The sequence below is a fragment of the Brassica napus genome, chromosome C2 (genome assembly GCF_020379485.1).
Source record: "Brassica napus cultivar Da-Ae chromosome C2, Da-Ae, whole genome shotgun sequence".
NCBI classification, from domain to species: Eukaryota; Viridiplantae; Streptophyta; class Magnoliopsida; order Brassicales; family Brassicaceae; genus Brassica; species Brassica napus.
Window position 1 is genome coordinate 4,055,957 of NC_063445.1, and position 22,913 is coordinate 4,078,869.

General features: G+C 36.2%; 4 protein-coding genes across 4 annotated transcripts; 1 reads left to right on the plus strand and 3 right to left on the minus strand.

Moving 5' to 3' along the window:
* Positions 1–52: 52 nt before the first annotated feature.
* On the minus strand, positions 53–1,241 carry LOC106380739 (ethylene-responsive transcription factor RAP2-11-like). Its single transcript, XM_013820566.3, has one exon. It carries the CDS (start codon positions 875–877, stop codon positions 53–55), a length of 825 nt encoding a protein of 274 aa, XP_013676020.2. The 5' UTR covers positions 878–1,241.
* A 12-nt stretch (positions 1,242–1,253) lies between these two features.
* On the plus strand, positions 1,254–1,604 carry LOC111202833 (repetitive proline-rich cell wall protein 1-like). The gene has a single exon (XM_022695840.2). The coding sequence runs from the start codon at positions 1,254–1,256 to the stop codon at positions 1,602–1,604; it is 351 nt and encodes a 116-aa protein (XP_022551561.2).
* Positions 1,605–2,605: 1,001 nt separating this feature from the next.
* On the minus strand, positions 2,606–8,688 carry LOC106380735 (importin-5-like). Its single transcript, XM_048746484.1, has 20 exons — positions 7,354–8,688; positions 7,038–7,241; positions 6,851–6,955; positions 6,693–6,758; positions 6,450–6,614; positions 6,231–6,305; positions 6,003–6,157; positions 5,690–5,825; positions 5,537–5,606; positions 5,304–5,431; positions 5,165–5,221; positions 4,777–4,962; positions 4,593–4,685; positions 4,171–4,256; positions 4,015–4,081; positions 3,876–3,942; positions 3,654–3,790; positions 3,473–3,564; positions 3,309–3,375; positions 2,606–3,215 (listed from the first exon to the last, which is right to left on the minus strand). Exons 1-20 carry the CDS (start codon positions 8,578–8,580, stop codon positions 3,054–3,056), a joined length of 3,345 nt encoding a protein of 1,114 aa, XP_048602441.1. The 5' UTR covers positions 8,581–8,688; the 3' UTR covers positions 2,606–3,053.
* Positions 8,689–15,361: 6,673 nt separating this feature from the next.
* On the minus strand, positions 15,362–19,507 carry LOC106379208 (homeobox-leucine zipper protein HDG8-like). The gene is made up of 10 exons (XM_022695363.2): positions 19,109–19,507; positions 18,909–19,026; positions 18,640–18,831; positions 17,631–18,062; positions 17,271–17,375; positions 16,938–17,144; positions 16,664–16,844; positions 16,203–16,462; positions 15,880–15,969; positions 15,362–15,780 (listed from the first exon to the last, which is right to left on the minus strand). Exons 1-10 carry the CDS (start codon positions 19,225–19,227, stop codon positions 15,412–15,414), a joined length of 2,073 nt encoding a protein of 690 aa, XP_022551084.2. The 5' UTR covers positions 19,228–19,507; the 3' UTR covers positions 15,362–15,411.
* Positions 19,508–22,913: the final 3,406 nt, after the last annotated feature.

Sequence of the window (22,913 nt, forward strand, 5' to 3'; positions counted from 1 at the left end):
TGTAGAGATGTGTTCTACTTTACATGAATTGAAAAGGAAATGGAAGAAGAGATCATATAGGGCAGAAGAGTTGAGATAGTGAAGGGAGATCCCAAATGGGATCCGTAGGATCGAAAATTGCATATTCTGCATTCATGTTGTTGTAGTATGTGGTAGCTCCATTCATTGCATATAGGGACGCCGATATTTCTCTTTCGATATCAGCTAGACCCAAATGGTGATCGGCTGAGTACGGATTGTTGAGATGTTCATGCGTTTCCTCCCCTCCATGAGTCATAGGGACCTGGTGGTTGAATCCAGAGACAAAGGGACAAGAGTAAGGAAAGTGGATACTTTCGGTTTCTGGTTGTGATATGATAGTTGAATCAGGGCGGTACACATCATTGAGCGGCATCATTGTGGTCGTGGTACTGGCCGTGGGACTAGTAGCAGGCGAAGTGTAATTGATGTTGCATTCGGCGATAGAAGAGATATGTTTGTTTTGTTGCTTTTGTTGTTGTTGTTTCATGCTCTGCTTCTGGTGAAGGAGGTTTCTGATCTTCAAAGACAACTGCGAGTTGTTTGGGAAATGGTTAGCGAAGTTGGTGCGAGTATTGGAGCCACGAAGGAGACAGGCAGCTTCGTCGTAGGCTCGAGCAGCTTCTTCTGCGGTTTCAAAGGTTCCAAGCCACATTCGTATCTTTTGTGTGGTGTCTTTGATCTCTGCCACCCATTTTCCTGAAGGCCTTTGCCTGACTCCAACGAACTTGGTCTTTTTGTTGTTGTCTTTGCTCTTTTCTTTTGTTTTCTTCTTTTGGGTTGTTTTTTGTTCCATTTTTTTTTTGTATGAATCTGTTGTACAGAGATGGTTGAAATGTAAGTATTTATAAGAATACATAAGTTGAGTTCTTTCACTTGTGTGCTAGTATGTTTTGTCTTAGTGGGTGCCTCGTTTTCTGAAGACTTGGTTCTTGTTATTTTAGGTGATGATGCAGATGTTTTATGTTATGTGGGTTCCATGATTATATTACGTGCGCACCATTTTCTAATTTCTTAATACAAAAATGAAATAATAAATAAGACAAACATGTCGTGTTTATTGCTTTAATTTGAAGACATGTTGAGCTTAATATATAGTTGACTATGATTCTGACAAAAAGTCACAGATTAGTGGAAACCCTCTATGAAGCTTACTATATATATATATGCTTAGCTTACTATATGAAGTATGTCTTAAGAATCTTGACATTAAGTAGACAACTATAAGCAAGCAAATGGTTTCCCGAAGGTTTTTCTTCACTTTCTTTTGTCTCTTTGCAACGTTAATCGCAGTTGCTAAAGGAAACGACAACAGCAGAAAGCTATTGACAAGTTACCGGCCACAATATTCTCCTCCTTCATCTCCGGTTTATCGTTATCCTGTTGCTCCTCCTACTCCGGTCTATAAACCTCCTGTTGCTCCTCCTACTCAGGTTTATAAACCTCCAGTTGCTGTTCCTCCTCCTTCTCCTAAACCACAAGCCGCCTACTACTACAGGAGGTCTCCACCACCACCACCCGCTAGACATGGAAGGGTGTATCCACCTCCTCCTTCCAAACCATGGTGGTGGTATTTGAGGCGTTAAGAAGCATGCGAGTGGCTGATGGATTGTTATCTGAAAGTACATTCATGTTGTCTTAAATTTATTTTGACGTTTCTCAGTTTGCCGAAATTTCTCCATTTTCTGTTTTGTGGTTTTTGTAGTGTGACTGAAGCTTCTTCGTTTATTAATTGTATATTCCAAAACTTGTTGACTAAATATCTAATGGCCAGTCTTCGTTTATGTTTTAAGGACTTCATATACAAATTCTTAAAAGAGATGTAATACATAAACCACATTTGACTTGCATCAAAACAAATTTCCTATAAAGAATCAAAGATTGAATGTAATGTTCATCTACCTCTAATGACGTAAAGTTTACGATACATTTCACCATACGTGACATATCTATCCTTTAACAAAAGCCCTATTCGAGCGATTTTGTGGGGGCATCCTTGTAGTTCACTGTGTGAGATTGCGAAAGGTTTCGAATCAATGGCTTATAGTGCACCCCAAATATTTTCGACATCATCATAACAACGCCGAAGCCAAAGGCAAGCTACACACAACTTCTTGGCCGAAGAGAAGCCAAGCGGCTAGCCGTAACATGAACCAAAAAAAAGTTTACTGAAGGCGGGTGAACGTTAACGACCGACCGCTAAACATAATGGATTTATGTAATACTTTGAATGGTTAAGCCAACTTTTTGGTGACACCAACGGATGACTTTACTTCATGAGGGAATTCGCAAACATCCCGCAACCTTCACTGAATGTGGTGTGCATCTTCGGGAAATGCTCATCATGCATGGACCCAACCATTGATGACAAGAGTGTGAAGACGGGCATGATCATGATACATCGTCAGAGTGCGTGCGGAAAGGAGGGAAACGGTGACGAGTTTGAAGATGGGAAGGATGTGTCACCTACCATTGTGTACATTTTTCCGGAAAGGACGTGGTTCACATGGAGCTACTGGATGAGCGATACCAAGGAAGAAGATGGATGACAAAAATGGAGGGGCAAAAGGCATTTAGTCAGGCTAGAGAGACCAAAGATTATTTCAATTTGGAAAAAGCCAAGCAAACGAGTACACAAATAAACAATGGCAATGAGAAAAAAGAATAATCACCCCAAAATTCTCACTTGCATACAAAGACAAAAACTCCAAAAATCGAGACACTTTCCTTCTGTTTTAGTTTCTCGTATAAGCACCAAAAACTTCATCACTCTCCCAAAACCCAAAAGCCAGCACCAAACCTGTCTTTTTGGGGAATCATTCCCCAATTCACATTCTTTTCACTAACAATCCCTCCTTCCTAATATACATTTCATTTCATAACTTATGAAGGATAGATAGACCCATTCATCATCCCTCCCCACCAAAAAGAAAAGAAACAAATGTTGAAAAATGCAAAAGAAATGTAGTAATAAACACTTAAAAATGCAAAACTGACGACGCTCACAAGACTGAGACCCCATTTTGGAATGAATTTTAGGAGGAAAGCATGGATTGGAGAGCCATTTGCTGCTCGGGTTTCAATGTTGACCATATTGAGGACAATGCCGATTGTGGCAGTGTTTGCTGCAGTTGCCTTATTATATTCACCATACGACCTCCCGTCTCTTCCGTCACCACATCTTTCCTTGTAAGGACCTGCCCAGCCATATATATATACATTGATTTTTCTATTTGAGTACAAAAGATCAACGAATGAAAAACGTATATGAGAACAGTCATTACACGAACCTCAGCAAATACTGTTAAGATTTTTGGGAGATACTGGTTATTGGGGCCTAAAAGGTCCACATCTTGCCTGCAAGTTGATATCATGGTTTTAGACAGTCAAGTGAATGCAAAAAAAAAAAAAAAAAAAAGGCTAAGCATATTATAATATAAACCCATTTGATTACCTCTCAACCATTGAGCAGAGCTGATCATGAACCACTTTGGCTTCCATGACATCATTACTTATAGGCAAACAGTTCAACCACGCAGGAAGTACCTAATATTACCCAAAACAAGTTAACTTGTTGATCATCAAAAGCAACCACACGAATTCGTGATGACTCTTAATTAGCTATCATAAGCTACCTGAGAAGAATCAATACTGTCACGGTGAAATTGGCAGATCTTTCCCACAGCGGATACAGCATTATCATATGCCATGGCATTTTCGGACTGCCGAGCATTTGGATGCTGTATCACAACATTTAATCTTGACAGGGCCTCTGTTGAAATAAAAAAAACGTGTTACTACTTAGCTCCAAAGCATGTATACCTCAAGAACTACCAGTGGCGAAAGGTATTCCATACCTCCAACAAGAGGCTTGAATACAGATCCGCCAAACTCAGCACAAACACCAAGCCCATAAACGGCAGCCTGAGAAACAAGAGAGTCCATAAAATTGAGTATAGAGCTCTGGAAACACCAGTTACACAATGCAGGCTATACCTGTCGAACATCTGCGCTCTCGTCATTGCAAGCTTCCAGTACGAATGGAAGATAAGTATCATAATATCTGATAAACAAATAGCAAAAAAAACGCATAAGAACACTAGATACTGAAAACGTGCAATGTACAAAGATCCAGTGAATGCAAATCCTTACTTAAAGGCAGCGTCACGGCACTGTTCAGCAACATCATCAAAGATGCATATTGCAATCCTTCTCTCTTCAGCTGTTTTATCCCTTCCCTGAACTCGACGAATACAACCCACAATCAATATTAAAACATAAAACCCAGGCGAACTAAGAAGATATTGTATCAGCGCCATTCCCACAGCCACATATTTTAGAAACTCTATTCACCTGAACTGAACTACACATATTTAGAAAGTCTATTCATTTGAACCATGGTGCTAAAATCTTCCACAGTTATTCACTTGTGCTACATCAATCTAGTTATATATTATAGGAAATACACGAGATTCTCCCTATAACAAAAACAAAAGATACTCTTGACAATAAAATTCTCCACTTAATATCATGCAGCACCAAAAAGGAAGACTTGAGTGATGACGGCCACTTACCCACATAGGAGTTAAATAAGAGGATAATTCATCGAAGTAAGGCAGAAACGAGGCCTTGAATGTCTTTACCAGTGTTCCCAATATTTCTCCAACCTATGTGCAGAAAAATTCGAAAAAGAGCATTGAAGATTGTATAACTTCATCATACTTTCACTTGACAAGGGTTGAATCATAGAAAACTAACCTGATCAAAAATTTCTTCCTCTTGCTCATTTTCCTCTTTAATGAGCTCTCCCTCTTCAGCGTCAAAATCTTCAGCATTGGCCCTCTCTCCCCTCTCTTGCTTCCTACTAGAGCTTGCTGTCATCACTTGCTTTACTTCATCAATTATGGATCTAATTTTCCCTTCGTCCAAAAGATTTCCAGAGATCTGAAAAACAGTGACAGGTTATAAGATACCATTTCCAAATGCAATGCTACGATTAACTCTAAGAGGCACATAATAAAGAATTCATTCAAAATAAGTTATCTATCACATACAAAACTACCAAATCGAAATGCTGGAGAGGGACATGCGGCACATAGTACAAGGAATGTTTAAAATTTACTCTTCATTGCTGATGAAAAGTTACCTGCAAGCATTCATTGAGAGCTTCCAACATACTGACACAGATCTCTGTATCAGGCTCCTACATAAAATTCAATCATCAGAAATAGATCAAAGCCAAAAGAGAAAAAAAGAAGAAGAAAAAGAACAAAATATACACTAACTTTATGCAAAGCTTCCAGCATGGCTGGAATAATGTAGTCAGAAATCTGCTTCAAATATGATATATCGGGCCCACCGGGTTGTCCTTTCTCTATTGCCAGTTTGGCTGAGCGCATTAGTTCCGGCATGGCTAGAAAGAAAAGATATACAATTAATTAGAATTATGCGTTTATAATCCAAAAAAGATTGAGTTAGGGGTTGACAAAAAAAAAGGATAATATGTTTACTGATTTACCTGACACAGCAGCTCTTCTAACTTCTTCGTGAAAATAGAATTTTAGCAAAGGAACCAGTGTAAGTGCAACCTACAATATACAAAATCAGTCTACCTAGTCCCAAGAACAATAGCGGATAGTCACAAAAATTGGAGTTATCTAACCATACTAACCTGATCAACCCAGGGAAAAAATCCTTCTTTTAACTCATCAGCATAGCAACAAAGCATGTTACAAGCTGTGGCTTTTTCCTCTAGGACACTCGTTTTGATTCCTATTCTTTTGTCCCCCAGGATAATCGTCTCCATGCTGCATTAAACAAAACATTAAAACATGTCACATCATAATAGGGGAACAGAAAGATTACTCATGACTTTTTTCACAACAAAATAAAAATAGTTTTTATGCCAAGGCATACGATATAATAAAAGCAGGGTAGAGAGACATCACAACAATCAGACGGAAGTGTAAAGAAGAATGGAAAACCTTTCATCATCAGAATCATCTGCTTCATCTTCTGAATCAGCAGATGTAATTGTTACATCTGGTTTAAGTTGAGCTGACTGAAGCAAAGGAGGCATCACCACACTCATGTATGGGAGGAACTCTTGGCCTAGACACTTGCAAAGCCGAGCCCATGCCTATGAAAATGTAAGGTAAATGTAAGCAAGTGAATTTACCATATCAGCCTAGCAAGTTGTAATCAGAATTCACCTGTAACATATAACTCGTTATTGGATCATCTGCCTCCAATTCAGAACCTTGCAATGACATAAGCACTTCCATGACCTGGAACAGACATGTAAAATCGTTTCATGCGACATATGAATAGAACGAAAATCATATTAGATAGGTTGACGGGAATAATCTCTATAGTACAAAAATAAGATTACAGCATATAACATCAATTTTGAAAATTGATTTGACCCATACCTGGATAGCATCTTGCTTAAATCTGTCCTTTCCAACTGCCATTCCAACAAGACTGATGCATTCCATGGATTTGGCACGAAGCATCCGCTTTGATTTGTCAGTTGCGTTCATCAAAATAGTTTTGAGATAAGGCATGACAACATCATAGTACTTTTGGAAGTGTTCCTGCGAATTTAGATAATGTCAGATCAAGAGTTGCATGAAAGGAAAATAATAGATGCAACATAACTTGTTCGCATATACCTGCGATGAATCAGCAACTGAAGCAAGAGCTGTCAACGCTCCTTCTTGCACCATTTGCTTTCCATTCTAATTGTAACAACATTATACTCCAAAGTTAAATCATTGAGCGTAATCCATTAGTTATTTCTTGCAAAAAAAAAGTTGCACAATTGACTTACTTGTAGGAGCACAAGCAATTTGCTCACAATTCCGTCTAAATAAGGTGCCAGTATTTCAGGCGTACAATTTTCACTAAAGTTGAGTACTGCTGAAGCAGCATGAGCCTACATAAGATCACAGAATACTGCTTTAGGAAAACGTCAGAAGATAATATACTCAGATAAACAGGTTTAGCAGGGATCTGACCTGCACTCGTGGATTCTGGATATCATCCATAGCAGCAGCAAGTGCAGGGAGCACTCTCTGATGATGTTGGTTCTGCAAATCTGGACCCAAATCTGTAGACAACTGTCCAATCGCATTAATGGCTGCCCACCTTACGCGAGGATGAGGACTTTGAAATTGGCTCAAGATCATGGACACCACTTGCTCTAGATTTTTAATCATCACCTACATCAAAGTTCAAGATATTCAAGATCCAAAAAGAAAACACCAAACTAATATGTATGATGGCAATTCCTCGCCCAATAAACAATGCCAGTTGCCATCACAAAGCATCTACCTTCGAGCAACCTTCAGCAATCTGAGCAAGCGCAATCAAAGAAGCGTGGTGCTTCTGCCACTCAGAGGCAACCAAGTAAGCAGAAAACTGCTGATACGCAACCGGAACAATAGTGTTCCCTCCCAAGGCAATCGCTAACCGATCCAAACACTCTTGACCCATACTGTAGTTGCTCGTCTCACCAGCGTCCTCGTCCTCAGTCTCAGCGCTGTACCAAGCAGGATCGTCCTCGATATCCTCGAGCATCTTCATAAGAGCCGCAAACAACCTGTCAATAAACTGAGGCAGTTTCCTAACCATCCCAGGAGCACGCTCACGCGCCTCAGCCAGAGTCACCAGAAACTCAACCGCCAGGTGGCGCGTGCTCTCCTCTAGGGATTCAGCCTCAGCGATCTGAAGCATCGAGGCAACGATATCAACAAGCTGCCGTCTAAGGAACCGTGGCTCGGTACCAGCCAATTCGATGAAAAGCTCAAGCGCCTCCTGCGCGGTCGCTTCGTTCCCGTTGTTGAGGGACTCGGTCAACGTCCTGATCATCGCAGGCAAAACGTCTTGGAACCTATCACGCTCCGTGGAGTTTGACAGACACTGAACAAAACTAATAACGGCGTTAAGCGCCGCGATTTTAACGTCGGAGCTAACGGCGTTACTACTCAAGCACTGGAGGAAGACGCCGTGTAGATGCTTGATGTGAGGAGTCAGAGTCTCCCCAACGTACTGAGACAATTGCGCCAAGATCAAAAACGCCGATTCCTGCAGTTTCGACGAATCCGACGCCACGCACTGGAAAACGAACGGTAACAGCTCAGGCCATCCGTTCTCCGGGAGGATCCCGGAGGCAAGCTCGGAGACCGTGTCGCAGATCTTCTTCGAGATCGATTTCGCCTCCTCGCGCTGGATGCAAGACATCATCGACGATTTGAGGGAGGATTGAGTGGGGAGGGAGAGGCGCGGCCACAGGTAAGCGTCGTCCCGCGTGAGGAGCTTGCGGAGGAGGACGGCGGCCATGGCGCGGCCCTCGGGGTGAGGGGAGAGCTGGAGGAGGTGAGCGAGCTTCAAGGCGAGGGTGTCTGGATTGGTCTGCTTGGCGAGATTGAAGAGAGCCTCCGCGGAGGAGCGCTGCTCGTTGGATGAGGACATGAGGTGGGAGATGAGAGTCTCGAACGGCGCCGTATCGGAGCCGAGGACCATCGCGAGCTGGGCTTGCTGATTCGCGTCGGTAGCCATGGCAGGTGGCGGCGGGAAAAACTAGGGTTGAAAAGCTGTCTCTCTCCTCTTATTAGGGGATGCGAGTCTAGAGAGAGAGAGTAAGCGAAATGAGGAGGGGATGAGGTTTCTGAAGTGATAATTATATATTTATTTTAATTATTATCTTTTTTTCAACTCGTCGTGATTTGAGGTGGTGTCTGGCGTGGGCCGCGCGGGTAGCCCATTTTAAATTAGAGAAAAGAAAAAGCAAAGTACTAATAATATGTCATTAGCTGTATTTCCAACTATTTATGTATTTATATAATTAAAAGTTGGCTTTTAATATTTTATTTACGGAATATATATTTATTAAGTAATAAAAAATTATTTAAGTCCACATTCTCAAATGTAGTAAGATTTTACCTGGTCTAAGGAAAAAGATTTTGGGTTATTCGAAAGGGGTAATTTGCTGGATATTCATAAGGAACGCATAAATAAAGAATATAACCATGCTACAGTGATATTTTTTCGATGTGACAAGTTACGTTCAAAAGAGAAGGTTCTCTCCTTTATAGCGCGTGCGCGTGGGGATACAAAGTAAAAAAAAAACTCATGTGCTCAATTTTGTTATACTAAACATATGTTGTAGAATAGACTTTTCACTTCTGTATCATAACACATTTAACTTAATTAATTTGAGATTATAAATTCTCCCCAGCTATGCAGTCTATATACCACAAAGTGAAATGATATAATTATACGAGATATTATTCAACTAGCAAATCTGGCACATAGAACACGAAGGAAGGGGAAAGTTGTGGACATGAGGCTTGAGCATGATTGTGAGTGGGATGATTGTGTTGTCCCACATATGGAAAGTATGGAATCTTCATTTGGGAGACGACGCTTGTTTGAGGAATCGTACCACCGCGGCATGCCAGGAAGTTTATAGTCGCAACCGCCAAATGCTGACACCGTTAATATATACACATTTTCTTCTCTTTACCAATTACAAATTTACACGTGTTAATCTGCATGTCCATCCGGTTTACCGTCAACTTTATTTCCATTTCTCTAGCTTTTTCACTAATTTTAGATATTTTTTTGGTCACTAGCTAAAATAATAGGTGTTAGTAGAGTTTGAACCGCGCTTTTATTTTTCTATTAAAATGACTAGGGGCTGTCACGGGCTACTCCCGGGTTTTTGTCTATAGTTTTAGTATTTATAGCTTAACATTTGTATTTGTAAATGTACATTAGAATTTATCATAAGTTACAAAATAATAAAAAATCTAATTTTGTTTGTATTCATTGTTTTTTTCAATGAATTCAAAATGGTTAAAACTCACAATTAGTTGTGTTTTTATACATTGAAAATTGTGTATAGTATGGTCAGAAAAATGTACTGACAGTTATTAAACTTTAGTAATGTTCAGAAATCTATTTTATTTTGATTATTTTGCTGTAAAATAATCGATAAATTTATAAATGATCTAACCATTGTTATGGCTTTAGAATTATTGAGCTCACGTTTATAGGTCTTCCGTCCTCAAAAGGAAGTACAAACCAACATATTAACTGGCTTCTTACTTGGTTTATTTCAATTGAGAAATTAAGTTCATTGGTCTAACTAAGTTTACAGCTAGGTAAACTTAGTTTGACCAAAACTGCAAAAGAGTATTGTCATCCAAATCGGGGCATAGTTCATGAGAACACAATACAAATTAAAATAGGACATAAACAAAACCAAACCAAAGAAAAAATCGGGCTTCTCTGAAAAAACTTGACATTTTTTTCTTTCAGAAATAAGCTAAGCTTCTTTGCCGAAAAATAAGATCCCTCACTCATGCTTACTAAATGAGGAACCTATGCTCTTCTTTCTTGGCATCGTCCTCCTCATCATCGCTTGTTAAATAAACTTTCTTTTCTTTCTTTACTACTGGATTTTTTTTTCTTTTTTGGTTGTAAATGCACTTATAAAATAGTTTTTTTGATATCATAGGACACAATCTAATTTTTTGTGTTAATCTTTTCATAAACTTAGAAACTGTCGTATTCAGTTGTTATATGTAACTATTTAAATAACTTCATAAATAAGTGTTCAGTTGGTTTGGAAGGCCAAACTAAATTTAGCTGTTACTTATCAAATCCACCACAAATGAAATTTCTAAATAAATCTCAAATCTATTTCAACAAAGAATTTTATAAAAACATATATACACACACATTGTAGTCATCATCCCTATCTTTTGTAATTTCTTCTCTTTTTGTTTGTCCATTTTTTTGCCTAGTGTATTTCTTTGTAACTTTGCTCCTGTTTGAGTGAGTGACAAAATAAAAATTTAATATCCTTTCTATAGTCTGGTTTATATCCTTCTGCTGCGGGCTTGCTTGTAACATCTGAAAGAAAACCATTGGTTATGGATGTTATGAACGTTATGGACTGGTACATTCATGATTATGCATTTGGCGTTCTTTTTTTCATTGACTAAAATGCTATCTTTTTTTATCTTCAGCATAGGAAGCGGGGATAAAAATACATCCACAGTGGTGAAGCCAATGAACATGGTCATATTTGTGGAGCTTCAGGTCCATGACTTAATCTAGAAAAGATATAGGTTTTCTGCATGATACTTTTCTGACTCATGTTGTATCTACCTGCAACATACTTTTATCATTTCTTTTGTTTTAAGCGAATTTGCTACGTTGGTTCTTCGTGGAACAAACCCAAAACCTTTTCTAGAAGAAGTGAGCCGAATCAAAAGAGAGAGAGAGTCATAAAATGTTGTGAAGCTTATCCATCTCTAGAAATCTGTAGAGGAAAACAACAGCGTCATCTCTTCTCTCCCGCAATTTCATATTCCTTCTCTCTGTATATCTCTCCCTCGCACCCATCTTCAACGCCAGTCTTCCAACACCCTAACCCCTTTTCTTATCCTCCTCCTACCACATTATTTAAGACTCCAGTGGCGGCTATGGCGATGATAATCATGACTACAACAGAGGTGACGTCAATTTCCCTCGTTGATCCGCACAAATGCTCGTCGTCTTCTCCAAGCGTCCATTGTCACTCACAGTTAGAGAAAATGGGATCTGTGGAGCCATTAAATACTGTCCACAATGGAAGACTGCTTTTTACTTCAGACCGTTCAAGCTCTTTCCGCTTCAGTGAAGCTTTGTCGAGCTCTTCAATCACATAGAAAGAGAAAACCTGGGATGAAAAGGAATCAGTGAGAATCTTCACTAAATCAGTAACATGTACGATCATGTTTAGAGACCTCCCCTAGCAATACAATATTATATTTGAAGGAGAGTAATACAAACCTGAAGAATGCGCAGTCTAGGATTCAAAAAGAAATTGGTCGCTTACCTTTAAAAGTTGAGAGATAATAATATCGAACATCATAGTCTGAGAGAGTTGAATAAATGACTTTAAAATCATTATTTATCACAGACTGCTTGTACATTTGGCGCATTAGCATCTCATTTATCCCCACAGCTGAATGCTTTCACACCCAAGAGGATGACGGTGCTTCTCATCACACTGAATAGCCATTGGATTTGCCAGGTCCTGTAATCATATTGAGAAGTAGAACAAAGGTGTTTAGTTTTTTTTCTGTTGATAGCCATTCAAAAACCTCTAAACATACAAAAAATGTCAAATCCAATTCCAGAAAATAAAGTAAAACCAGAGTATCTCAATATACACCTCTATATTGTTGAGTTTATTTTATATATATATATATATATATATATTCCCAAACACGGCACGTTATCTCTTCCCAAGTCTCACTGGTGCCAAATAACGTTGCTAGTGGAAAAGATAATGTAACACTTGAAGTTGAACTAACAGATAGAAGCTGCGACTTGAGAGGATATTAACACATGTGCGGTTAAACAAATGGCATGTAGAACTTAACAAGAATTGCAGTTTTAATACCAATTTCATCATATATTAGATAACATGAATTGCAGACCTGATACACATAACCTTAACAACAATGAGAGGACTGAATATGATTGTCGATATATAAGCTGCACCACCCACTGACTTCTCTTCCCTCGCCACATGTTCAACTTGAGAGAGAAATATAAACCAATTCACAATTTCATTTAAAAAACATGTGTAAGAGACTCATGACTCATATGAAGATACCCACATAACACACTTTTTTTTGTTCTTTCTTCTTCCTTTCCTAAACTCCTCTGCTTTATTTCCATCCCATGTTTCTCCATATAAATAAAGAAGGTCAGGCTCTCCTCTCATGGAAAACTCAGGTAAACATCTCTGGAGAGGCTTTACCTTTCAGGAACATCATAGAGACAAATCCTTGACAATGATGCAATGCGAGGCAATTCTCGGAGATACAACTACATGTCATGGAATTTCAAGCTCTGTTACTGACAATTCATCCCCATAAGCTAAAGTCTATTACTTCACTCTTAACATCTGTGAAACTCACATGTTTGATCCCTAACAAAATCAGAGACTTGTTAAAGTTTGAAGTTTTTTTTGTTTCACCAGCAATTCTCTTCCCGGTGATTGTGAATCATGTCACTAAAGGTCTCGCCGTGAAAAATCTCTCCGGTAGACTTCTGGCGTCGAACGGAAACCTGAAACATATTCAGAAAATAGCTAATCAGTCACTGAGGTTGACAGGTAACATTGAAAAGAGTTTTAAAGATGTTCTTTGAGAACATTCTTAAACGTTTATCGGCAAATCTTTTTGTATCCTCCTTCTGCAATGATGTGCATAGCAGCATCAGAAAAACTCGGTGCAATTCTCACTGATAAAAACTAAAGATCGATTATAAGAAAATAATTCAGAGTTCCAAAGAATAAACCTTTTAATGATAGCTAAACCTGAGTGCAAACTGCAAAGATTTGATTAAAACCTAAGACGAAATCAAGAACTCACAGTGCTGCCATGTGTTTAGGCAAGGCGTCCCGTCTTCTTTGCAGCTTGGGCAACCTCCTACCCCATCTCCGAAGCGTCCCTTCCACAGACCATTGTGGCTGATCTAATTATGAGAGTGTGAGAGAAAGATCAGTGAAGGTCAAAGACTCAAAACTTTATTGTCGGTTTAATGAATCTGTGAATAGAAGTGAAGAGGAAGACATAAATACTTGTAATTAAAGGGATAACAATGAGACATAAAGAAAGGTGAAGAGACTATTAGTTTCAACGGAATTAAAGAGCTCCATCGATTCATTCGTAAATAAAAACTTAGGTTCTACTGCTGATGTGGCAAAAGTATAAAAATTGATTGGTTAAATTTTTATGCTTACATGGATAGGCTGAATGTTGAATATATTCGACTTTTAGTATTGTAAGATAACTAATTCTAAATTATAATAAAATATGTTTTAACATTTCATTATGTAATACATACAGTAGAACCTCTATAAATTAATATTCGATAATTAATAATCTTTATAAATTAATAAATTTCGTCTGTCCCAACTTGGACTGGTTCAAAATTTGACACAAAACGATAATATTTTTTAGAAAATTCTATGTAAATATATGGTTTCATTAAAATTATAAATTAATAATTTATATCTATACATATTTTATATAAGTAAGAACCTATTATTATATTGTTTGTTTTATATTCGCAATGAACTTATCTTTATATTTACTTAACACTTCGTATATTTTTATGAGATTTACTAATATTATATCTAAAATCACATATAAGTTTTATGCAATATATATTATATACAACAAATAATACTATAATAAAATTAATATAAATTTCAAATTTCAAAAAATAATAATTAATACCTATACACAAAAATTAAATATTTTTCTTATCTTATAATAAATATATCTTCAAATAATAAATCTATGTTGAAAATGATTTTAAAATTTCTAGATCAATCGTCATATAATTGTAAAAATGTTTTTTTAAATATAATTCTACTGTATATTTTTTAATTTATTCATTCTTTGAAAACGCGGAATTGTCTCTTTTAAAATATTTATTTTTATAACATATGAATTTGTACTTAAAATTTATATCATGTGTTTTGTGAATTTGTTTAATAGTTTTTCTATATGTTTTGGATTACCAATATCTATGCAAAATATTAATTTTGAGCCCCCAAATTCTTTTGTTGTTGCAAAATTCACCTAAAAATTTTTCTATATTTTTCAGCGATACCAACTTATAATATTTAGGTTTTCTAATGTTTTAGAAACTAACCAATAAATTTAATAAGATGCAAATAAGTGATTCACCATTGAATTAAAATTTACCTATTTTCTAGGAACAAAATCTATAATATAAGTAAGTGGAGCCGATTTTAATTATATGTTTGGTAGCAATATAATTGGTTTTAATGACTTGGGTGAATTTAAATTTTAAAAATAAATAAATAAATAAATGGCAATGCTTTCTAAATAACATGAAATCCATGGACATAATCTTATTAGGGATTCTGCTTTAATAGTATATATTTTCTTATATTTTTAAATACTTTCATATTGTTTTATTACTCCGAAAAAAAAATCAATTATTTTGACTAAATAGAAAATTGTACAGAATTACTGTCAGTATTTTTTTGGTATTTTAATTTTAAAATTTTGAGTTAACCGTAAAAAAAATGTTTTTGATTTCTGAGTTTAAACATTTTCTATGGAAAAATTATAATAACCAACCAAAAGGCCCAAACAATAAAAACATTTTAAAAGAAAAACATAAAAATCATGTCTTTGAAAAATCATCACAAGCAATCAAATCATCCAAAATCCAGCATAAATAAAAATATCTCTACCAAAAGCATAAATAAAACAAAATAGTATATTCTCTCAAAACCAAAAGAAAAAAAAAAGAACAAAAGAGAATCCTCTAGAGAATATTCTCTCACTCAGGAGGACAATTGAGCATGACCTTGATGCTTTGAACAGTTTGGCTGATCAATCTACTCACTCTGTCCGCTGCATTCTCACTCACATTTCTGGTCTTACTGTTTTCATCAGAGATAAGGATCTGAAAAGCCAACATGAGTACAGTTCCCCGATTGTTGTCGCTTGAGATGGTGAAGCCAGAAGGAAGGATTGGAATATTCAAGGGGTCGACTTCCCCAGAGGCAGCGATACTCATTGTAGCCATGTCGAGAGGAGAGTACACTATCATGCCTCCTAATGCGTCCATGTAACACTCTTGTAGCACCATCATCTTCTTGTGTGGTTCTTGTACCATATTTTGTCCAATATCCCACGGTGGCGTAGGCTAATATTGGATATAAATACAAGTAAAGATTATTAGATGATTTATGTATACAACAACCAAAGATTAGTTATTAAGAGACAGTTCAGGGATTGTATGTACCTGGAGTAGGTTGATGTAGTTTGTTCCACTTGATCCGGTGGAAATGCGAGCGGTCTCAGTGATAGCGTTTCCATGACAAAGAACGTCCCACTGTTTGCATGCAAACGTGGTTTGTTGTTAAGATGCGACTCAAGACAACGGTAAGAGGGAAAAAGATGCTAATCTGAAGCTTTCAATAGGGATAATAGCATATATTAGATGTTCCAGACCATTGGTCCTTCATCGTATATACTATATTGTCGATAATAATGCATGCATGCAAAGGAAATAAAGAAACCTATAGAATGGCCTTTTGTCGTAGAATAAAAATAAAATAAAGAAACCTGGTGACGAGTGTCGTTGCTTCTCAGGCTGTTGAAGACTTGCAAAGGAGTGAGAGGGATTGAGAGACAAGATGCAGCACTGACAACTAAACCGGGTAGTTGACCGGGTTCCATGTTCATCCGGATCGAGATTCTGACTCCACATTTCGATTGCTGCGGGAACTCAACTTTTCCGGACATGATCAACATTTCGTTGAAGATTTTTACCATTCTTTCCCCTAATTTCATCACACTCTTTCTTCCTTCCACTGTCGGTATAGCTGCCAAAACATTATAGCTTTATCATTAACATCAGTGAGACTTTTTCCACTATCACAAATTAAAATACAACTTATCCAACATTATAATGTTAAGTTAAATTTCTTTGATACCTGTGAGACTTTTTCACTATCACAAATTAAAATATTAATTATAAGAAGAAATATATATAATTAGTAAAGTTAAGAATACTTGAAACATACTTTCACTCCAGTCAGTAGCCGGCATGATTAGGATGGTGGAGAGAGCCATTCTCTCACACATTCTCTCAAGGGTGACGATCCAACGCCTAGCTCCATAGCCCGAACCGCCGCTTACAAGCTCTCGATACATCCTATGTGTATCGGCTGTATGGTCCACTTCCACATGCTCTATCCACCTTACCTGGAATATTCCAGTAACATCAAATAAGATAATATAATGTATACATTTGTACGGATTGATAGACATGTTGAGGTCGTTCGAGGCAATAGACACCTCGGTGTGAGCATTGGGCAAGGATCGGATGAGACAACCAGAAGGACGTTTATAACAAGATGGACTGATCGATTGGTCAGAGTTAACGATGTGTTGTGACACATCAGCAATAATCCAGAGCCTTTCACCGATCTGTTGGCAGCATCTTACAATCATAAACTCCCTTGGTGGCACTAGTGGCGACAATATGTGTAGTTGCTCCCATATCTATCAACATTCAAAAATATATCACATATATTAAGATCGAATCAGATTTTAGAGTAGGACCATATATAGTTCATAACTAATTTGGTTGATAACGTTTTTAAGTTCCACAGTGAAAATACTTTTTACCATTTGCAAGACATTGCAGTTTTCTTTTATTGGAAGCTCGGATCCGAGCGTATGAATCGTCTTGGCCTTGTTCACGATCGTTGGAAAAAGCATTTTCCATTTCTCCTACAATAAAAAAGTGCATGTCACATTTGTCTATAACTATGTCCAGCTCTAAGGAGTGTATCATTTTTTTCCAAAACACATTTAAACCATTGAAAACTGCAAAAATAAGAAGAAATGTCCGATTATAATGCATTGTCTTCTAATTGATTCAGAAAAATATGTATAATATAAAGTTTGAGAATTCATATTAAAAACAGATATCAAATGCAAATGCAGCAGTTAATTTGTATTTATTTTGCATAATTGAATACATACCAAATCTAAGAACATATCAATCAAGCTTGTTGCCTCAATAGGAACCACCGTGACATCTTTAGAAGACTCGACACGAGCACTCAAGTTCCTGAAATGTTTGATTGAGTGCGAGAACTTCTCATAGCTCTCTTGATCAATCACATATGTTCCATCGATAGACGACATAACCCAAAGAGCTTCATCGGTAAGAAATAGCTGCTTAAGCTCTTCAACCGCAATTGCCGCAGTTTCAGACAGCTGCGGTATATCCATTTGGGGTAGTAGTTGTGGTTGGATGGTTTGAGATTCTGATGGGCTAGGTTGCTCGAAGGGATTGTATGGATTCATTCCGTATGAGGTGAGAGCTTCAAAAGTTTGCTGTCTTTGAACAGAAGTGAGTGAGTCCAACATGGTTTGTTGATACTTGTTCTTGGCTGCCGCCAAGCTGTCACTCTAAAATTTATTTTAAAACATATGTATTAGTATGGATTATCAGTTAGAAACAAAAAAAAAATGCATTTTCATGATACTACTACTCCATTGCTTTAATTATTATAATGGTGAAAGCCGTTAGAAAAAAAAAACTATTATAATGGATTACTTTGTTTGAAAATAATTTTCTCGCTAATAAGTAGAGTTTACAAAATTATTATATTGAGCAATCGTTAATACATAAATAAATATATACATCATATAACCAATAGTTTACTATTGATCTGATACGTGTAATCATATTCAACATACCAGTATCTAATTTTTAAGTTATATTATCATGTTCGGGTAGAGATAAATATCATTTTGTTTCATAAATCAACATGAATAATATGATGATGGATCAAACAAATATCACAAAATTCTAATATTGATATATGTGTTGGTTTAATAATTCTGAGATCCAATCCGGCTACCTGACTAATTCATGATCGAACCAATTATTAGATCCAATCTAATTAAGTAAGTTCATGGTCGAATCCGGTTCAGTTCGGTCCAGTTTTAAAAACAGTTTAGAGAAATGAAATCGAATGATTACCTCCGCTTTGAAGAGAGGGTTTTCTAGACGCAGCTTATGGAGATTAGGTTCGCGTTCCTCTCTGCCGAATGGAGGACCGCCACAAGGTGGACAAGTCACATTCTTTAAAGCCTCTAACATCGCAGCATTCTCACATTGGAGCTTTTCATTTTCTGCACGAAGCAATATGTTTGAAGTTCTCTCATCTTGAGCCTATAGCAAATGAAAAAATATTAATAAAATAAAATTTAGTTTAATATTAAATATAAAGGATTTGCTAAGATAGTTACTTTGCTTTGAGTTCTTTTGTTCTGAAACCAAAATTTGACTTGGTCTATCTCAAGGTTTAACTCATTGCAGAACTTTTGTCTCTGTGATTCGTTTGGATGAGGACATTCTTTGAAATACCTTCATTCATAAGAAATTAAAAATCAGTGATTTAAAAGTCAACAAATTTTCAAAACTAATAAAGATTGATAAGTAGATTTACGCTTCTAGCATCTGGATCTGTTGAGGACTGTGACGATGACAAATCCTCTTCTCTTTTGACATGGCGTTTACTGAAGTATAGTGTTGGTTGTCTTGGCTTCCATCACCATCATAATCCATTTTGTTCTTCACAAAGGAGAAGTAGATTTGCTTCCGTAACAATGCTGTTATTTTTTGTTAATTCACAAGTTTGTGCGCATTTATATGGAAAAGGTGGTGCAATGCTAATTAAAAAAGTATATAAGTATATAAAATGGAAATAAAGGGAAAATATAGATATTACTTTGTGAGTGGGTAACTATTATATGTAAAAAGGGTAATTCTCAATTTTCTTTAATTCAAATATGTATTAAAGATATATACTAGATTTGTCTTGTGTTCAATGTTCTGACTTCTGAAATTCAAATATGTATTAGAGATAGCAGTTAAAAAAACAGATTATCAGTGATTCAAGACTGAAAAGCATGAAATTTGAAAAAAAAATTCGCTAATTTTTTTTTTACGAGAGAACTAATCTCGTATGACCAGTCCTAATCGAACCCAATGGCTCTCAATATCCACTATGAATACACTCCAGGCATATTGGGTTAGTTCATTATCATACTGAATAGTTATCGAGTCTATTCTGAATCGGCCCATAAACATAACTTACGATCTGGTCCATACAATTACCCTGAATCATATGATTAACACATATTCGAATCAACGTTTAAGGTTGAAATCTTATATTTCTTTTTGTGTCTATAGCCAACTTTCAATCCATATCTAGATTAGTCAAGATCAAACACAGATTTTCCAGAGTCAAGATCAAAAATATATTATCGAATATTCGATCAACCATTGATCCAATCAAATCAACAATCAAACTTGTTTCTTTTTTACAAAAATCAAGCTATATGGATTTTCCCATATTCAAATATTACACATTTGACCAGCAGATTGGATTGGATTCATCAAAATCATACCATCATATTAATATTGGTCCAGATATAGTGTTGGGTTTGCGAGTTGACCCGCCCGCCCAGCGACGGATCAAATCATTTTCTATTCAAAAAAACAACCCGCTTGATCCGTAAACAAAAAATCTAAAAGGCGCATCCGCTCGCCCAAACCCGCCGGAACTGCAGATAATATTAATTATATTAAAAATAATTATATTAATTCTTTTTAAAAAATAATATTAAAATAATATATTTATAATTAAAATTTTATAAATATTTTATATTTTTAATAATTTTTACCAAAATAGTTTTTAAATTTTTTTACCAATCAAATATGCTAGTAGTATTAGCTGCTAGTAGTATTCGATAATGAGCTGTCAGCAAACCAAACGCCCAAAACATTTGCAAGTGAACCAATCAACGTTTAGTTCGATGTGAAACCTCCGACTGGTAAAGATTTTCGCTTTAGGCTTTGACTTTAGAATTTTGGCTGTAGAGATTTTAATTTTAAAGGTTGTGTTATTCTAAATATTTTTAAAAGTCTGATTGGTATCAAAAGCTTTACAAACTGTGACTATTATAAAAGCATATATTTATATTATGAATTATGTACAAAAACTAATATAAAATCTGTAAGAATGCAAAAATCTTGAAAATAAAATATGAGAAAGTATTCAGAACGACATAATTGAATAATCAAAAATTACACTAAGCAATGGAATAAACTGAAAAAAATAGATGAAGTTGTTGAGTGTTTATATTAGGGGTGAACGTTTGGGTCTCCATTTGGGTTTTGGTTCAGGTCTACTCGGGTTTCAGATTTTTGGGGTCAAAGATTTCAGCTCCAAAATTTTAAATCCGTTCGGATATTCAATTAATTTCGGTTCGGATTTGGTACTATTTTTTCAGATCGGATTCAGTTCAATTCTTCGAATTCAGATTTTTGCCCAGCCTAGTTTATATGTGTAAAAATTCTAAAACACACATCTTTTGAAACAGGGGAAGGAAGTATTATGTAATTTGAAACAAGAAATTTGTGAAAATTTATCAATACAATGTATTTTATTTATTTTTTGTCACAAACAATAAGAATTTATGTTTATAAAAAAAAAGAAGTTGAAATTTAATTTGATTTAGTTTAATTTTTATTAGATTTTAGTTTTGTTATGTTACATATTTTTATTTTATTGTTTTAGTTTTTATTAGAGAAGGAAAGAAACTTGAAAAATGCAAAAAAAGAAAAGAAAAAAAAATTTCACAACCATGTAAAGTCTAGTTTATCTGGCTTTAGAACAAACAAATATTTAAAAGGAGTAAATAGTTAATAGTCGACGGTTGACAACTGTAGAAATTTTTTTAAAATAAAATTAATTATGTTTAATGGGATTAATCAAATGTTACTTTTGGTAATGTTTAATGGGATTAATCAAATGTTACTTTTGGTATTATGGAAAAAATTATACTATATAGATAACTTAAAGTTGAAATTATACCACAAGGATAACTATGTTGTTTTTTTGTTCTGTTTTTTCAAGAAAAAATTGAAAGTAAAAGCCTCGAAAAAATTGAAAGTAAAAGCCTGATTGGTTTTGTTTTGACTTTCACGGCCGTAGAATATTCTAAAGCCCCAACAGTCTTACACGCCAATCGGAGAGAATTGTAAGAAATTTTGTTAACAGCTGTCTCAACCGTAAATGCTAACACGTAACACCGTAACCGCTACGGCTAAGAGTGAACCTATCAAGGTATTTGAAAATCAGCCAAACGCTTACACCGTAATAAGCATAGATAGCACTTGTGCACGGTGAGTTTAGATGAAGCACCACCGACTTTCAAAGATTCAAAATCTTCGAGAGAGCTCCTTCTGCCGCCGAACTTCGAGCTCACCAACTTCCCTGCTGTACTTTTACCTGATCACCTCTCTTTCTTTCGCTAAATCTCTCAGAAGCCATGAGAGGGTAAAACTTCAATGATGAAGAACAGTTATAGCTAGTCTCTTAAATCATAGTAGCAGGAAGTTAGCTGATGTTGAGCTCTGCTGGTTTCTGGTTACTCAAGCTTTTCTTGTATCCACTACAACTAGTTTACATATGTTTAATCTTTATCTTATATATTTTTGTTTTTGTCTAGTTTCCAATTCTAAATGGTGAGAAAGAAGAGAAGGTTCAACTCAAGACTCTGAGACAAGACATTCAGACGGTATGCATGTTTTTTCCAGCTATCGTTTCCTTCTATCAACTTTTGGATGAATTCTGCACAAGCTCGATCAAGTGCCCACTATGATCCTCATCATAGCCTCTTATGCGTTGTCTCAGGGTGTAAAAAAGGGTTAAACCAATTGTTTCCTCCGAGTTAAACTGTCAGGAAGTTGTTTCTGTTGTTTTCTTTTTTTCTTAGTGGAATCAAATTGGTAAGGTATAAATGAAACTGCTTCACTGACTTTTAACGCATGTGGTACGTTTGAAGTCAGCTTAAAGTTCATCCTAGTTACTGGCAGATTCGATGATCTAACTTTGTGTTGTATGCTTTCTTTCTCACATCTAAATCAATTTCAGTCTTCAATTTAACAGTTGTCTTGTGGCCCCCTTCCGCCAGTCCTTCGAGTCTGGAGTAAAAGATTTCGTTTCCCTTATTGCATGTGCTTTTTGACTTCATCAAATATATTCAATCCCACAGTTTTGTCAGGCTGAGATAAATCTCAACTGTGACAGTTCTTGCACAACTCCCAAGTGTTCTCAAGTCATGTTCATGTCCAGTGCTATTAGCCTGCTGTAATTATTTGGCTGTAATGTTCATGTTTGGTCAATTAATATGGCATATCAGTGTTAATGCGAGAGGTGTAAGCGTGAGAGATGGCTGAGAAAG

Coding starts and splice junctions, on each gene's coding strand:
- LOC106380739 (XM_013820566.3), bottom strand. CDS start 877: ATGTATTCTTATAAATACTTACATTTCAACCATCTCTGTACAACAGAT.
- LOC111202833 (XM_022695840.2), top strand. CDS start 1,254: ATGGTTTCCCGAAGGTTTTTCTTCACTTTCTTTTGTCTCTTTGCAACG.
- LOC106380735 (XM_048746484.1), bottom strand. CDS start 8,580: ATGGCTACCGACGCGAATCAGCAAGCCCAGCTCGCGATGGTCCTCGGC. Junction 4,082..4,170: donor TGCCGTGACGCTGCCTTTAA/GTAAGGATTTGC, acceptor TTTGTTTATCAG/ATATTATGATACTTATCTTC. Junction 3,216..3,308: donor TCTTAACAGTATTTGCTGAG/GTTCGTGTAATG, acceptor ATGGCTGGGCAG/GTCCTTACAAGGAAAGATGT.
- LOC106379208 (XM_022695363.2), bottom strand. CDS start 19,227: ATGGATTATGATGGTGATGGAAGCCAAGACAACCAACACTATACTTCA. Junction 19,027..19,108: donor CAGATCCAGATGCTAGAAGC/GTAAATCTACTT, acceptor TTATGAATGAAG/GTATTTCAAAGAATGTCCTC. Junction 17,145..17,270: donor ACTGCAATGTCTTGCAAATG/GTAAAAAGTATT, acceptor GAATGTTGATAG/ATATGGGAGCAACTACACAT.